Source organism: Triticum aestivum, chromosome 4A (genome assembly GCF_018294505.1).
Source record: "Triticum aestivum cultivar Chinese Spring chromosome 4A, IWGSC CS RefSeq v2.1, whole genome shotgun sequence".
In the NCBI taxonomy this organism is placed as follows: domain Eukaryota; kingdom Viridiplantae; phylum Streptophyta; class Magnoliopsida; order Poales; family Poaceae; genus Triticum; species Triticum aestivum.
Genome location: NC_057803.1, coordinates 666,342,269 through 666,355,073, shown reverse-complemented (window position 1 = coordinate 666,355,073; position 12,805 = coordinate 666,342,269). Strand labels below are relative to the sequence as shown.

Genomic DNA, 12,805 nt, shown 5'->3' with positions numbered 1-12,805 from the left:
TCTGGCGAGCCGAACACCACATCGAGTGTGATTTTTCCGGTGCAGCATGCTTCCAGGCTAGGGATTATTCCTCTGAAGGTTGTGCTGCTTCGCTCAATGCGGCTCCAGTCTATTTCCATTTTTTGAAGAGTTTCCTCGTAAATGAGGTTCAATCCGCTGCCGCCATCCATGAGTACCTTGGTAAGTCGAAAGCCGTCCACTATTGGACTGAGGACCAATGCGGCTGGTGCTCGGGCTGTTCGGAATTTGGGTTCGTCGCTGGCGTTGAAGGTGATGGCCGCGTCGCTCCAAGGATTTGTTGTTGCTACTTGGTAGACTTCGGCAAGGCTGTGGATCGTTCGTTTCCGCATATTGTTTGATGCGAAAGTCTCGAAGACTGTTGATACCGTACCGGTATTGTTGGTGTGGTTTCGCGGGGCTAGAAGCTCCTCGCCACTTTTGGCCACCTGCCGTAATATCTAACATGCACGAAGGCTATGTGCAGGGGTGGCGCCCTTGGTACTGTGAATTGTACAGGGTTTGCTGAGCCATCCCTCCAGTACGGTTCCGTTCCCTTTAAGGGGCTTCTGTTTTTTGGTTCTTGTACTTGGTGCCTGAGTGTAATGCACCCTTTTGTTGCGGACTGGGGCTATGTTCAGGGCCGGATTATCCCAAAACCTATCTTCGGTTTTCCGGAAACTTTCTATGGCACAATACTTTCGCACTATGGATGCCAAGTCGGCGAAATGTGTGATTTCACGATGGCTGACGGCGTTCAAGATTCCCCTGTCCGTGCAATTGTTGCAAAAGATCGAGATTGCGTTTTCCTCTCGGAAGTCCTTTATCCGGTCCATGACCAGGAGGAATCTGGCCCAGTAATGATGTACTGTTTCGGCTGGCTCTTGCCGGATTAGAGATAGATCGCATATATCTGGACGGGCGGGCCTAATTGAGTCTGGGACCCTGCCCATCTCGAGGCTCAAGGGCCGAGAAGTTTCCGAATTTGGAAGCTTGGAAAGTGGAACGTTGTCCAACGATTTCGGTCCGATGCCTGACTTTATGTTCAGTGCTTGATCGGAATCCGCTCCTCCGCGGGAATCCGGCAGGGAGGGTTCGGTAGCCCGGACACGACTAGTTTTCAATATGGGAGAAGGATCGTCGCGATGTTCCTCTACCACCGTGACGTGGTGGGTAACCTGGGGAGAGTTAATCTCTCTCAGATCGGTTTTAAGCCCGATCCGATTGTAGTCTGTAGCGACTCCCAGGGCGGCGATCCGATCCAAGAGTTCATTTACAGACGAGAGCTCTGCTGGATCTAATTGCTCGGCGAATTCCGAGTTGACGTGAAGATTGCTCTCGATGACACGAGAGGTCATCGTTGAAGCGGTGGCCGGACAGGAGGTCATAAGAAAACCTCCTAGCCGGATAGTTTGGCCGGCGGCCAAGGCTCCATCGGCGAAGATGCCGTCCTTGAAGACGGGAAGAGGCATCCTTCCTATCGGTGACGGCACAGAGGAACTCTCAATAAAAGCATCAATATCGGTGTCAAAACCGGCGGATCTCGGGTAGGGGGTCCCGAACTGTGCGTCTAGGCGGATGGTAACAGGAGACAAGGGACACGATGTTTTACCCAGGTTCGGGCCCTCTTGATGGTGGTAAAACCCTACGTCCTGCTTGATTGATATTGATATGATATTGATATTGTGGATGTTTACAAGAGTGGATCTACCACGAGATCAAGGAGGCTAAACCCTAGAAGCTAGCCTATGGTATGATTATAATGGTTGTTGTTGTTGTGTCCTACGGACTAGAGCCATCCGGTTTATATAGACACCGGAGAGGGCTAGGGTTACATAGAGTCGGTTACAATGATAGGAGATCTACGTATCCGTATCGCCAAGCTTGCCTTCCACGCCAAGGAAAGTCCCATCCGGACACGGGGCGAAGTCTTCAATCTTGTATCTTCATAGTCTTGGAGTCCGGTCGATGATGATAGTCCGGCCGATGATAGTTCGGCCGATGATGGTAGTCCGGCTATCCGGATACCCCCTAATCCGGGACTCCCTCACCGCGTTTTTAGAATCCTGTGAATTCAAAGAGGCCTAAATCGTCGGGACGAGGCATACTAGCATACAAAGGTCTCACTAGGATTTTATTTTTATATATGCACATTTGTTATTCAGTCCGAGAACGGAAATTGTGTCGTCGATCCGCTGGGGAAGATAGCTAAGAGGAGGAACAAAATGGGACGACCACTGCTGACATCCCCAACAGCTCGGGCCACTGCGGTTAAAATCGACTGGAACTCGTTCTACTTTTCAGCTAACTGTTCACTAGGTGCTCCCTTATTATGACATTGAGGGATGTTTCCATTCCATTACATCTCAACAACAAAAAAAGAAAAAAAAAGGAAGGATGGATCTAACACTAGCTTCTGCTGTTGCTACGTCCTATGTTCAGACTCCCGCTCAATGTCTGAACTACCTAGTAGCGGCTAATGGTGCTTTCTCCTGTTCTTCCCGGGTCGGTCCTTCTTTCCCAGGACTCAAGGACAGATTCCAAGAAATCAAGCCGCGTCTCCGACTCCCTGAGCGCGAGCTTGGTCTCCCTGAGGGCGAGCTCGGCCTCCACGGCGGCGAGCCGGGCCTCCCTGAGCAGGCGAGCGCGGAGCTCCGGCACCGACGCCGACTCCGGCAGCTGCATCGCCATCCCCAGCTCCGCCAGCAGCTCTGGACGCACAATGCACAACGCACATGCATAGATTAATAAGATAAGAATGAACCGATCAGGGAACAGAGGAATCTGAAAGCGAGGACTTGCTTACCCTGCTCGCGCGCCACCGCCGCGGCGCCCCTCTTGATCACCGCCGTCGTCCTGGCGAGCAGCGGGTGAAACTCCAGCAGCGGCTGCAGCAGCTCCCGGGATATCGCCTGCTGCACCGGCGTGCGCGCCGTGCTCTTGAGCACCACCAGCTGCCGCAGCAGCTCCCTCGTCGTCGCGTCCCGCTCCTGCTGCGTCGTGTGCGCCATGTGTGCTCTTTCTTTCTGGCTCGAACTGGGTGGTGACGGAGGCCTTTATCGTTCGTTGCAAGGCGGTGCGTGGTTCGTGTTCATGCGTTGGTGGCAGCGTGGGTGGGCTGTGCGCGCGCGCGTGGCGGGTACGTGGCGTCTGCATGCTGCCGTGAGGATTGGCATGTCGGTTTGGCTGGCGCGCGCGCATGCGTTTTTGTTCTCTGGTGCAGTGCACCGTCGAAGCCGCACGAAAACCCAAACCGACAGAAGGCAGGGCCAGCCGCGGCTCAAGCTCAGCGAGGCCCAACCCTCGGGGGCCTACCTACCGGACCGCCAGAACGACCCCACAAAACAGCAAAGTGACATCCCCAGCCAAGAAAGCGCGGAACGCCAGAAACCGCCAGATAGTCTGGGGCCCTGGGCTAAGCTATGTCTCGCTCCATGCGAGACAGAAACTAGTCTCGCCTAAAGACAGCGCCAGGCTCGTCCGGCCAGCGTGCTGGTTATTTTTCTGTTTTTAACTATTGTTTTTGGTTTCGTTTATTTTTATAATTTTTATGCTTTCATTTTTTAAATACATTTATTATAAAAAACACTTTACAAAAATATTTAAAGAATGTTAAACATGTGAAATAAAATTAGATGTGTATAGAAAAAATATTTCTGATGTATACGAAGAATGTATAAGAAAGATATATGATAATTTTGAAAAAGTAGACATAAAAAATATATCTCGCAAATATTAATTATTTAAGTTTTAAACATGTATACAGAAATGTTCCAAATGTATGCGACAAATGTTCGACATTTATAAAAAAAGTAATCATTACAATATATAATAGAAAAATGTTAATAACATATTTGTGAAAATGCAAAATGTGTAGACAAATATGTACAACTTATCCTGCAATAATATCCATAAAAATATTTTCTAAAAATATTATATTATCCAAAAAAATTAATCATGTATTTAGAAAATGAAATTATGTATGTAAAAAAGGTTCCTAACGTACAATTTTTTTACAACGTGTATGGACAAATCAGACATAAAAATATATGTTTTAAGAAAGTATTAAATCATGTATTTGAAAAAACTTAAACACATATATAAATATGTTCCAACTGTGTACACAAAATGTACACGGTGTATGAAAAAAAATACATAAGAAAATATTAATCATGTATTTGGAAATATTAAACGTGCAAATGAAGAATGTTTCTGATGTATAAAAACATATAGATTGTTTATGAAAAAATTAGAAAAAAATATATAAGTTCTAGCAAATGTTTGGAAATTGTTAAACGTGTATAGATTCACAATACACTGCCTTGATCCACTTGGCTACATCCGCCCCTTATCCAGCTAAAGGATTTTTTTTCCATTGATCATTATTCTATTTATTCCGACCTCCGTACTTCGATCGAGATAAAAATATGTTTCTGATGTATACTATTTTTTTAAATGTGTATGTATAAAATAGACATAAAAACATATATCGAGATAAAAAATGTTCAATGTGTATATAATGTTTTTTCTCTGATGTAACAAAAAAAAATTGTTTATGGAAAAGGTAGACATCAAAAAATATATGTTTAAAAAATGTTAAATCATGTGTTTGGAAAATGTTAAAAGTGTATATATAAAAAGATTCCTCACGTTTAAAAAAATGCACAATATGTATGGATAAAATAGACATTAAAGTTATATGTTTAAAAAAAATCATGAATTTGGAAAATGTTCAACGTATATATAAAAATAGTTCCTAATGTATAAAAATATATTCAATATGATTCAAAAAACAGTAGACACACAAATATATGTTTAATAAAATGTGAAATCATGTATTTAATTTTTTTAAACACGTATATAAAATAAGTTCCTATGTATACAAAATATGTACACTGTGTGTGGATAAAATGTTAATTATGAGTTTGTAAAATGTTAAAAGTGTATATAAAAATTGTTCATGATGTGTAAAAAAATGTACAATGTATATGAAAAATACTATAGAAGTATATGTTTAATAAAACAAAAAGGCCATTTTACTCCCCTGAAGAAAATGGATTGTTCGCATAACACCCTGAACTTTTTCTGGTTCACTAAACCGGATCTATCCCAAACCGTTCAAAAATAATCTCTAGCTAATTTTCTAAGCTCATTCGCACACATGAACACGATTAAGGCCGTATTTGACCAATGGGGCCCTTTCGTCAGCCGCAGCCCCTCTCTTCTCCTATGCGACGAGAACAGTCGACACTCAGTTTATGCCGCCGGCGCTCTAGTTCTTCGCCCGCTCGGCCAACACCCCCCTCTTGTGTTAAAGACCTTGCCCTAGAGCTTCCCCTCGCTCCACTCTATGTTCCTGCCAAAGGACTTTGTCCGACTCACTATAAATCGCCAGCACCTATGTATTCTTCCCTGCCTCCAGCATCAACCATCGCCATCTCGATCTCTTCCTCCAGTGACCCCCTCTTCTCTTCCTTTGAGCATCATGATGCTGCTCTGAAGTTGACCGCCCCGTCCATTTGGAGTCGTGCGTCCCCGAGGACCTTTCCCCGCATGGCCATGCTCCGGCCCCCGCTACGGCTATAGGTGGTGCATGTTGCAAGTAGGCTACAGAGATGAGGGGGCAAAGAAGCTCCAGAGGAGCAGGGGCTCACCTTGGGGGGTTGGTGCTGGAAAGTAGACTGGGGGTGCTCTGCAGCAACGCCATGGACACCGAAGGCGGCGGCCGGAGTGCAGGCTTGTGGCAAAGGGGCTAGGGGTCGTGAGCTTCCCCGGGAAGCTATCAAGAAGGTGCAAGAGGTGGTCCCACGTCAGGGAAGGGGTCATGGGGGTCAAGGGACACACTAGTGATGGCAAATTTTGGGCGGTGGCTGGCGGCAATGACAAGGAAGATGACAATGCGAGACTCGATTGGGTTGGCTTGGCGTAGTGAATTTGGCAAAGTTGATGACGGCAACTAGGCAGATGTTCTGTACATCTTGGCATGGCTTTGTGCTTCCTCCGGCCATGTGCACGGCGATGATGGCCATTAAGCGAAGCTCAAGCGCTCTCTGGTGGATGTGGACGCCGGAGAGAGGGTAGAGGAGGGCCCCACCGATCAACAAACCATTTTGAGCTCGTCCACGTCAGCAAAACCACCCGTGCAAACACATCAATGATGATTTGTGAATGGTTTGGAAAAGATGAGGGGGTTAAATGAAGCAAAAAAAGTTCAGGGGATTACCGAACAACACATTTTCTTCGGGGGAGTCAAATGGACTTTTTTCTTAAGAAATGTGAAATCATGTATTTGCAGCATTTTAAATGTGTATACAAAAAATATACAATATTTATAAAAAGTAAAAATATATTTATTTGGAAAAACCTTAATCTTTTATTTGAAAATTGTTGAAATTTTGTATTAAAATGTTCATGATGCATAAAAAAATTAAAATTTTAATGGAAAAGTAGACATAAAAACATAAGTTTAAAAACTGTTAATCATGTTTTGGAAAAATGTTAAATGTTTATATGAAAAGTTTTCAACATGTATTTGAAGAACGTTGACCATGTATTAGAAAAAGTGTAAAAGCGTACATTGTGTATAAAACAAAGTAGTAATTTCTTGAAAAAAAGAAAACAAATGAAAACCAAAGAAACAAAAGAAACCAAAGAAAAGCATAGAAAACGAAGAGTGAAACAAAGAAAACTGAACTAAGACGAAGAAAAATGAAAAGTAAACTAAAAGAAAATAAAAATAAAAGTTCATAATGTATTTGAAAAATGATGACCATTTATTCGAAAAAGTTTTAAGAACATGCATTTTAAAAAATGTACATCATGTATTTGAAAAATGCTAAATTTTTATCAATATGTAGACCTGTGTTAAATAAAAGGAAACCAATGAAAACCGACAAAGAAACAAAAATGAAAGAAAAAGGACCAGAAAAACCAAGAAAGAAACTTAGAAACCAATGAAAAGACAAAGAGAAAAAAATAAATAAATAACATGTGCAAACCGAGAAAGGTACAAAGAAAAGCATTGAAAAAATAGAGAAAAACAAATAACCATCGAGTAAAGAAAAAAAACTAAAAACTAAAACCAAAATGAAAAAACCCAGGAAAAGTTAGTAAAGGAACCCAGCGGAACCTAGCAAACTTGATCGAAACCCAGCGAACGCAAGAAAGACAAAGAAAAATGGGTCGGCGCAGTAAGTACACACAGGGGGAAATCCTTCAGAGAGACGGAAGCTATACTCGCGTTGAGCGAGATATAGTCTTCGCGAGATAGTCTAGCGTTGGCCTTGTAATGCTGGGACAACAAAGGCGTTTACCCTTTTCGAAGAACATGAATTTTAGGAAACTTTGCAGTTGTTTCATCTTAAAATATCAATGGTAAGGTGGATATTTTTTTAAAAAAGTAGATACAGTATAGTTTGTAGAGGTGGCCACCTTTGACTATATGAAGGAGAGAGCCAAGAAAAAACGAAGAAGTTAATGAATGGTACATGGAGTTTCTGCACGAGAGCTCAAATGCTTGCGCAGGAACAGAAAAATAAAAAACAACGGTTAAAAAAAATATCAAAACATTTTGTAGTTTTGTGATAACAAACATTGATGAATTGTCTAAATGCGTACAAATTTTGATACAAAAACATTTCTAAATGCTCTATAGAAACAAACAACATTTCTAAGAACACTATTTTGAAAGCATTTAAGAGAAATTATTATTTTGCCTAGACCATTAGGAATGTTTTTACTTAAGAAAAATTTGTACGTTTGTAGAAATTTCCTCAATGTTTGTTGTACAAATGTTGAGATTTTTTTAACATCTGTTTTGATTTTGCTTTTCATGAGGAAGCAATTGAGCTCGCGAGCAGAATGACACTTCCAATAATTAATGGTACTCCTTAGTTCCGACACCCCACTGGTATATCTCTTGAGCAAGTGGCATAGTATCCTAGAATTTATTTGATCAAAGAATTAGAGTCACAATTAATATATTTTTCCTGTCGTTATTTCCAATAACCAACAGGTTATCGGTTTTTCTTCGAACCCTAAGAAGCAGCGCCATCGTTTAATTTCTTTTTGAAAATTTCAAATTTAAATGTTGATGCCACGGAATCAAACAATGTATTCCCCATGTTTTTTGTAAACATTTAAACGACACATAGATGACTGCAACCAATCTTTGATGGTTACTCACCCTGCCATAGGCACAATCAATCTGAACAATGAGGTTCCAATCTTGCAAGCAATCAAAGAACTGAAAAAAACTGTGATAATGCAATCTAAATTAATCACATGATAATGGAAGGGATCCTAATAGAGGATATGAACAAAGAGATACTCCTGCACATCTAAAATATGCGAATTGTAGCAAAGCTAAAAAATGTCTAACCAAAAAACCTGGAGTAATGTGCACAACTAGATGAAAAACTTGGCGTTGGAGACAATGGTCTTCCGGAAGACGTTGTTTACGATGGATCTATGCATGTGGAATCTAAACTCCAGCGTTTAATTTGTTGCATCTTGCACCTCCTCAATCGCATGATCATATATAATCTTCATTCATGGTTATGGGTTATGGAGTCGCGTCTGCTATCTCCTCGATCTGTGGACTGTGGTACGTACAACTACTACAACCGTCGAGGACCAACTGGTAATTAATTAACCCATTAATTAATCATCATGTACTAACTGTAATCATTTGTTCCATTCGCGGCGTGCTAGGGAGCAGAAGCCATGGCTGGACATGAGATCGGTGGGTCTCTTCTCAAAAGGGGATGACATGGCTCACGGGGCGGGCGGAGGCGATTTGTGACTAGTGAAGGCACGTGGCAACTACTGACCAGGCAACAGACCCGGTCGTGTAGGGATTTCTCCCGGCTACGAAAGTACCGATGGAGGAGCGCATGCACACCGCTCAGCGTCCTCCACACCAGCGGAAGCCAACTGGAAGGAGAACCGAGGTAAGAATCGAATCGCAGCACACACCGCCCAGATGATTTTGCTTCTCTTGGATCTTGGCGTGATTCTTGATTCAACACCGCATATCCCTTTCTATGAGTAACGTCAATGCAAGTAGTAGTACATCTATGCGTCATTGTGGTGATGCCGGTGGCCACGCCGTCTCTGCGCGCGCTCCCGATGAGGTCGAGGGAGCTGTGCGACACGCCGGAGAATCGGCCGCAGGCGGCGCCGGTGATCATCGGGGGGTTTCTGCTGGTCACCACGTCGGGATTTCAGTTGACAGGCAGAGGGAAGGCAGGGACCAGTGGGCGAGACAGCTCATCGGGACAAGCGGCAGGAGAAATCTCTCGTGATTTTCCTTGCCGGCCGTATAAATAGGTTCGATGCAAAATTCCGGCCGGATTCGCATTTACGAGTACATGAAACCGGGCCAAGTATATAATACTACTCTCTCTGTAAAGAAATATAAGAGTGTCTAGATCACTACTTTAATGATCTAAACACTCTTATATTTGTTTACGGATGGAGTACTATACGCGTCTTTTTTATCGTGCATTGCTTCATTCATGTCCTGGCTAGTACAATATATCACTGCAAACAAATTTTGCACTCGATGCAGGGCCTACTCTAACGGGATGTGCACGTCTTGTGAAAGCTGCAAACGGCGGGATGAGTATTACTACAGAAATTTGGATGATGAGAAGAAATATTTCTTGGTGCTTATGATTGGTGATTTCCGAGATGAGATGGTAACACTTGAATACAGTTCCATTCTTATCGTGCCATTTTTTTTTGTAAGACCACTAGACCAGTGATGTTTCTACTATCTATCCAGAGTAGTTTTTGGTAAGACCAGTGCCATTTTTTTATGCGTTCGTTGAGAGGCGGACTATTCTATATAGAGTACCAAAATGATATTGGAAAATTAAAGTAGTTAGTTTACATAAAATCAATGCATATATACAACATGATTATAGCTAGTGTCTTTTGGATCTTGCGAATAAACAGTCTGACCAAACTTTTGTTATTGTTGTTATTTCTTCCTGTAGGTAATCCCAGAAGAACTTGTGCAGCGTTTCAAAAGGGAAATCCTAGGGGAGATCAAGCTAGAAACCCGAAATGGTGACAGTCACGCTGTTGTGGTCGCCAAGATCCAAGAAAAGCGTATCTTTACAGTGGGTTGGAGGCAATTTGTTGCAAACTATGATCTACAGATTGGTGATCTCTTAATGTTCAGATACAAAGGAAACAGTCAGTTTAATGTCATAATCTTTGATAAACTTGGTCGTGAAAAGGCCTCATCAGCTGTTCTGGATCCTTTTATACCTCGTGTCCAAGACAGGGGCAACGAGGCGCATGAAATCGGGTGAAGTGCTAGTCTTTATTATTCACGGCTTCATTTCCTGGTACAAAATTTCAATTCAAATGGCTTTTGCACTGCAGGTCTTCTGAAAAGATGGATGTGCAATGTGGAAGATGCAACAACTGGCTTGAATATCACTACGCGGACTTGGATAATGAAAATAAATATTTCTTGATGCTTATGATGGGCGATTTTCAATATGAGATGGTAAATTCATATTCAGATATATTGCCAACTCCCTTTTGTCAGTAAATTTGTTGTTTTCTTTCATAGACCAATGATTTTCTACTTTTAGTTTAAATTATGTGGATATATTTATTGCTGTAGACTTTGGAGACATGCACAAACTATATGTACTTTTTTCAAAATTTGCTCAATGTCTGCTATTAATTTGCTGCTTGGATTGAGTCCAGCATGGTAGCACATTAATTCAGGTATGCTAGTTTGCACAAAGTTTCCTCATATTCAAAGATACCAGGCTTTTTGGTTTTCACATTTTTCCTTTGATACTATAGTCTATACAAGCCTTCTGTATTTTCCTTGCTATATGTTATGTAGTGGGATACCGAACCGTCAAATAGGCTTTGATTTTAGAGATCATCTTTTTTTATCCTGTTTAGAATCCATTCAAACTAAAAAAATATTGGTTCTTTTTCTCCAGATCATCCCAGAAGGAATTCTTGAGTGTTTCAAGGGCGAGTTCCCAAGAGAGATCAAACTTGAAACACAAAATCGTCGCAGCTACAAAATTGGAGTCGCCGAGAACAAACTAGACACTTGCTATAATCAAAAGCTTGTCTTTTCAGTGGGATGGGGGAAGTTCATCGAAACCTTTGGGCTACAGACGGGTGACACCATAGTACTCATATACAATGGCAACTCCCAATTTAGTGTCATAATATTCGATAAACATGGCTGCGAGAAGGCATTATCAGTTATTGTAGACCCTGTTCCGCCTCCTGTTCAAGGAAGGCGTCCCTGCAGTACTGATATAGTGAAAAGTTCCCATTTTCTTCCTCGGCCTATGCAAAGGCAGCCATTTATCATAGTGAATGGGCTCCCATTGGAATCACCGCCAACCGAAGGGCAGTGGCGTGCCCAACTGGAAATGGACAAGTCATGTCAAGGCAGCAGGGCTGCAATAAATACTCCCCCCTCCGAGTCATCTGGTCTCAGTTAATATTATAGATATATCTTCCCTTGCAAATCATTCTCATATTTTTGTAGCTGTCTATATTCAGTAGTTCTCTTTTTCTTTGCACAGGAGGTTCTTTATCCTCTGAACATGGCCATGGAGTACGTGATGTGCCCGTTTCCAGCAACATTGTCAAGAGGAAGGCTAAGATATCTTCATCTCAGAAGGAGCAGTTGAGGGACGGCTACATTACCGCACACAAGACCAAGCTAACTTCAGCTCAAAAGGACGTGGTGAAACAGAAGGTCCAATCTCTTGAGTCAAAGATCCTCATCTTTGTTGCTGTGATGTACAAGTGCAATGTGGAGTCACCATTCTTTCTGGTGAGTTCCATTTTTCTAATGTGTGATCTACTTCGATCATGTAGGTGTCTGTGTGAAGTGTAAACCAATACCTGTAGGAAGCAGTTGACATGTTATTCTACATAGACTGATTCATGCCATTATCAAGTAACTCTTTTGTTCAAATCTGTAAGCAGACTTTCCCCAACTACTATGCTCAGAAGTATCTTGGAGAGGAGGCACGGATGCATCTTGAGCTGCTTGGTGTGAAGTGGCAAGTGCGGTTTCCAAACAACCGTGGCGACAAAAAGCTCAAACATGGATGGAAACAGTTTGCGCAAGCCAACAACCTGAAGATGGGTGATATCTGCCTCTTTGAACTACTGAGCAATCAGAGTACCATGGTGGTCTATGTCATCCCTGCAAATGATGCCAATGTTGATTGATACTGCTAATGCTTTTGTGTTGGTGATAGTGCTTTCATTTAATTTGTTGTTGGTTAGTGAATCGTTGGTGAGGGCAGTATTGAAGTTGTGTTAGTTAGTGAATTGTCTGTGAAGTTTTCTGCTTTTCTTACAAGGATAACTGATTCCTTGTTAATTAGTTGACTACTACTTAACTCGCATAATGATGAATGATGCATACTTTTGATGCAAGACTGAATAAGTAAGGTAATTGTGTTGTGTTGAATTTATGTTCATTGGATTTTGGACTCCCTTCCTTCAAATTAGGTCTATCAGGTTCCGTTTTCCCAATTTTTTTTAAGAAAATGGAATCTATCATTACCCCCTGAAAGTTTAGATGGAACAATGAGTTGGATCCAAACATCTTATCGTGATGTTGGTCATGCTTTATATTGCCAAGCAAACTTGCAGGTCAAGAGATCACCAGTAGAGGAGATATCTAGGGTTGCAATCATGACGGATACAACACATTTTTTTCCTGACAGCCTATCACAAGTTCACAACACGAATCGTGTTAGCATGGGATCATAATTCAAACTAGAACTTATTATCT

At 42.1% G+C, this 12,805-nt stretch overlaps 2 protein-coding genes across 3 annotated transcripts; one reads left to right on the top strand and one right to left on the bottom strand.

Moving 5' to 3' along the window:
• Nucleotides 1–2,126: 2,126 nt before the first annotated feature.
• On the bottom strand, nucleotides 2,127–3,031 carry LOC123082989 (uncharacterized). The gene is made up of 2 exons (XM_044505158.1): nucleotides 2,804–3,031; nucleotides 2,127–2,708 (listed from the first exon to the last, which is right to left on the bottom strand). Exons 1-2 carry the CDS (start codon nucleotides 3,006–3,008, stop codon nucleotides 2,464–2,466), a joined length of 450 nt encoding a protein of 149 aa, XP_044361093.1. The 5' UTR covers nucleotides 3,009–3,031; the 3' UTR covers nucleotides 2,127–2,463.
• A 5,735-nt stretch (nucleotides 3,032–8,766) lies between these two features.
• On the top strand, nucleotides 8,767–12,480 carry LOC123082988 (putative B3 domain-containing protein Os08g0325100). 2 transcript variants are annotated; one of them, XM_044505157.1, is made up of 7 exons: nucleotides 8,767–8,948; nucleotides 9,569–9,698; nucleotides 9,999–10,315; nucleotides 10,393–10,519; nucleotides 10,974–11,481; nucleotides 11,577–11,830; nucleotides 11,986–12,480. In XM_044505157.1, exons 2-7 carry the CDS (start codon nucleotides 9,585–9,587, stop codon nucleotides 12,232–12,234), a joined length of 1,569 nt encoding a protein of 522 aa, XP_044361092.1. In that variant the 5' UTR covers nucleotides 8,767–8,948; nucleotides 9,569–9,584; the 3' UTR covers nucleotides 12,235–12,480. The 2 variants fall into 2 exon arrangements, with proteins under 2 accessions (XP_044361092.1, XP_044361091.1); XM_044505156.1 differs by having other exon boundaries at nucleotides 8,771–8,948; nucleotides 10,974–11,487.
• Nucleotides 12,481–12,805: the final 325 nt, after the last annotated feature.

Coding starts and splice junctions, on each gene's coding strand:
- LOC123082988 (XM_044505156.1), top strand. CDS start 9,585: ATGTGCACGTCTTGTGAAAGCTGCAAACGGCGGGATGAGTATTACTAC. Junction 10,520..10,973: donor GCGATTTTCAATATGAGATG/GTAAATTCATAT, acceptor CTTTTTCTCCAG/ATCATCCCAGAAGGAATTCT. Junction 11,831..11,985: donor TGGAGTCACCATTCTTTCTG/GTGAGTTCCATT, acceptor ATCTGTAAGCAG/ACTTTCCCCAACTACTATGC.
- LOC123082989 (XM_044505158.1), bottom strand. CDS start 3,008: ATGGCGCACACGACGCAGCAGGAGCGGGACGCGACGACGAGGGAGCTG. Junction 2,709..2,803: donor GGCGGTGGCGCGCGAGCAGG/GTAAGCAAGTCC, acceptor TTGTGCGTCCAG/AGCTGCTGGCGGAGCTGGGG.